This window comes from Penaeus japonicus, unplaced genomic scaffold (genome assembly GCF_977035675.1).
Source record: "Penaeus japonicus unplaced genomic scaffold, GWHDUDI00000001_assembly GWHDUDI00000013, whole genome shotgun sequence".
NCBI lineage: Eukaryota > Metazoa > Arthropoda > Malacostraca > Decapoda > Penaeidae > Penaeus > Penaeus japonicus.
Window position 1 is genome coordinate 30724787 of NW_028234415.1, and position 2500 is coordinate 30727286.

Genomic DNA, 2500 nt, shown 5'->3' on the forward strand with positions numbered 1-2500 from the left:
GTCTCCTTTCGTCGTTCATTGTGAAGTTTCAAGGACTCGTTTTACTACTTCCATGTCTGTGCAATTACGCTTGTGTCTATGTCTCGCCGGCAGTCTGTATCCATTTTTCGTTCCACTGCCATTTGTATGAATGTTTTATTTTCTCTCTCCTCCCGTCTCTCAGTCACTCGCTCTCGCATTCCTCTTCTCTTTTTTTCTATAAAAAAAATGTACCCTACCTACTTTTACTTATTTTCCTCCCCTTTTCAGATTCATCAAACGTCCTTTTTGTCTGCTTTTTTTTTTTTTTTTTTTTTTTTTGCTTTGTCTTTCTCATCAGCTCTTTCATCTCTCATCCTTCGCCTCCTTCCTGAAATGCGCTTTCCAAGAAGTTCTCCTGCTGACTTTTGTCGTGCCGAGTTCTTGCGTTTTTCTTAACCTTGCTCAGGGTACCTACAACATTTCTTCTCTCTCACTCTCCCTCTCCCTCTCTCTCTCTCTCTCTCTCTCTCTCTCTCTCTCTCTCTCTCTCTCTCTCTCTCTCTCTCTCTCTCTCTCTCTCTCTCTCTCTCTCTATCTCTTTTTGAAATGTCTTGTTAAACTTGTCTTTCTCTCCTTCTTTCTCCCGTTTTCCTTTTCTCCCTGTCTCCTTTTCTCCTTTTCTCCCTTCCTCCCTCCCTCCCTCCTTCCCTTACTCCCTCTCCCTCTCCCTCTCCCTCTCCCTCTCTCACGGTCACTACAAAGCAATTAAAACAATTACTGCCACCATAAAATCGATCGAACAGGCTGCTCTCTCGTGAATAAAGTAATGATTAATAAATGCTTCCAAATTTGTAATCTTTTTTTCATGTTTTGACCTCGGAGTTGCATATCTACACTCGGATCACGAAAGGAAAGTAAATATCGCAGTTTCCCGAATCGGATTTGAAATTTGGAAGTTACACCGAATAAGACCTATAAAAGCGTTGGAACGTCATCTTTAAACCGTTCGCGGCTGGCCCCGGCTAGGTCAGACTCTGGGCCGTTACGTCGAGAATGCAAAATCCGCCGGTATCTGCCTACTAAAGTTATTTACGAGAAGATTTTATAAAGGAACAAGAGTGAACAAATACTTACCACTTTGAATTTTCCTGTCACTTTTCCAATTGGTGTGCGAATGAAACGACACCGACTTGGTCTTGCGCGGGCCCTTGCTGTCCAACTCGTCGAAATCCTCGCTCGGTGGCATCGGCGAGGGACTCCTCGTGGGGGTCGAGTCCGAATACCTTCTGTATCGGGGACTCGGAGAGCGAGGAGGGAACTCATCACTCGGAGATCCTGCTCGACCATTTCTGTTCTGGTGGAGGTAGTGAATGCGGTCTGAGGAGCCTTCCCCGCCTGCCTCCGGCGTGGGGCTGCGGCCGGAGTCAGCCATCTCGAGCAGGAGTTAAAACACCGCGCGTAGGAGGCCGGAGGACCCTCCAACAATCTACTTTACCCGATAAACAAACAGTGTCTTCCACCCGGAGGGGGAGCACCTTCGAGTTCTAGCAAACCATTGTTAACTTTTCTCTGCTGACTGATATCTCATTGCACTACATTGTCTTGCACTGCGTTACATCTAAGGGTTTAATCACTGAAAAGCTTTCCTTGGCTGACACAATTTTCGCCTTTCTTTACTATTTACTCTACCGACACGCACTTGGTTATTTTTCACGACGAATCAAAGGACACATTGCGATATAGCTCACTTGTCCTTCCCTTTAATTTTCTTTCTAAGCCAAAGCTTGAGAACATAAACTGAAAAAAAGAAACGTTTTTTTATCAAGGATATGTATACATCCATAAATTAAACATGTAAATGCACATCTTTATCTTATTGATGATCCAATAAAGTTGATATAGCCGATAATTATTATAAAAGGAGAAAAACAATAACGGAACATCGACAAAATAATAATGATAATAATAATAATAATGACAACGATGATGAATAGAACAACAATCATAGCAGTGATAAGATATACAATAACAATAATTATAGCACTAACTGCTACTACCATTAATATGATAACGATAATATTTCTGAACGATATAAGTAATAATAACGATGAATAGAATGGTAACTGTACTATCAGTAAAAGTTGCAATAGCAGTATTGTGATGATGCTGATGGTGATGATGCAAATAATAATAATATCAGAATATTAATGATGATAGATATAATAATAATAGTTATTATAGTAACAATGACTATGGTGATAGTGATTATGATAATAATCATCACAACTGAAGTAAAATGATAATAAAGATAATAACAGTGATTGTAATTATCATCGTAATGATATCAATAACAACAACTACAACGGTAATAACAAGAACAGTAATATGAAATTAATGAGGATGACTTAGAAAATGACAAGTAATAATGATATTAGCAACAACGGTGGCAATAACACCTATAATAACTATATAAACAATAACAACATCAAGAATGATAGCGATATTTTGACACACGTGTGATACATATCAGCAGAAAAAA

General features: G+C 39.7%; 1 protein-coding gene across 3 annotated transcripts in view; it reads right to left on the reverse strand.

The window, feature by feature from the left end:
* Positions 1–264: 264 nt before the first annotated feature.
* Positions 265–2500, reverse strand: part of LOC122262212 (uncharacterized) — an 11525-nt gene continuing 9289 nt past the window's right edge. For all 3 annotated transcript variants that reach the window (XM_043030172.2, XM_043030173.2, XM_043030171.2), the window contains exon 2: positions 265–1758. In XM_043030172.2, coding sequence (XP_042886106.2) covers positions 1064–1393 — 330 coding nt within the window. In that variant the 5' untranslated portion in view covers positions 1394–1758 and the 3' untranslated portion in view covers positions 265–1063. The remainder of the gene's footprint in view (positions 1759–2500) is intronic.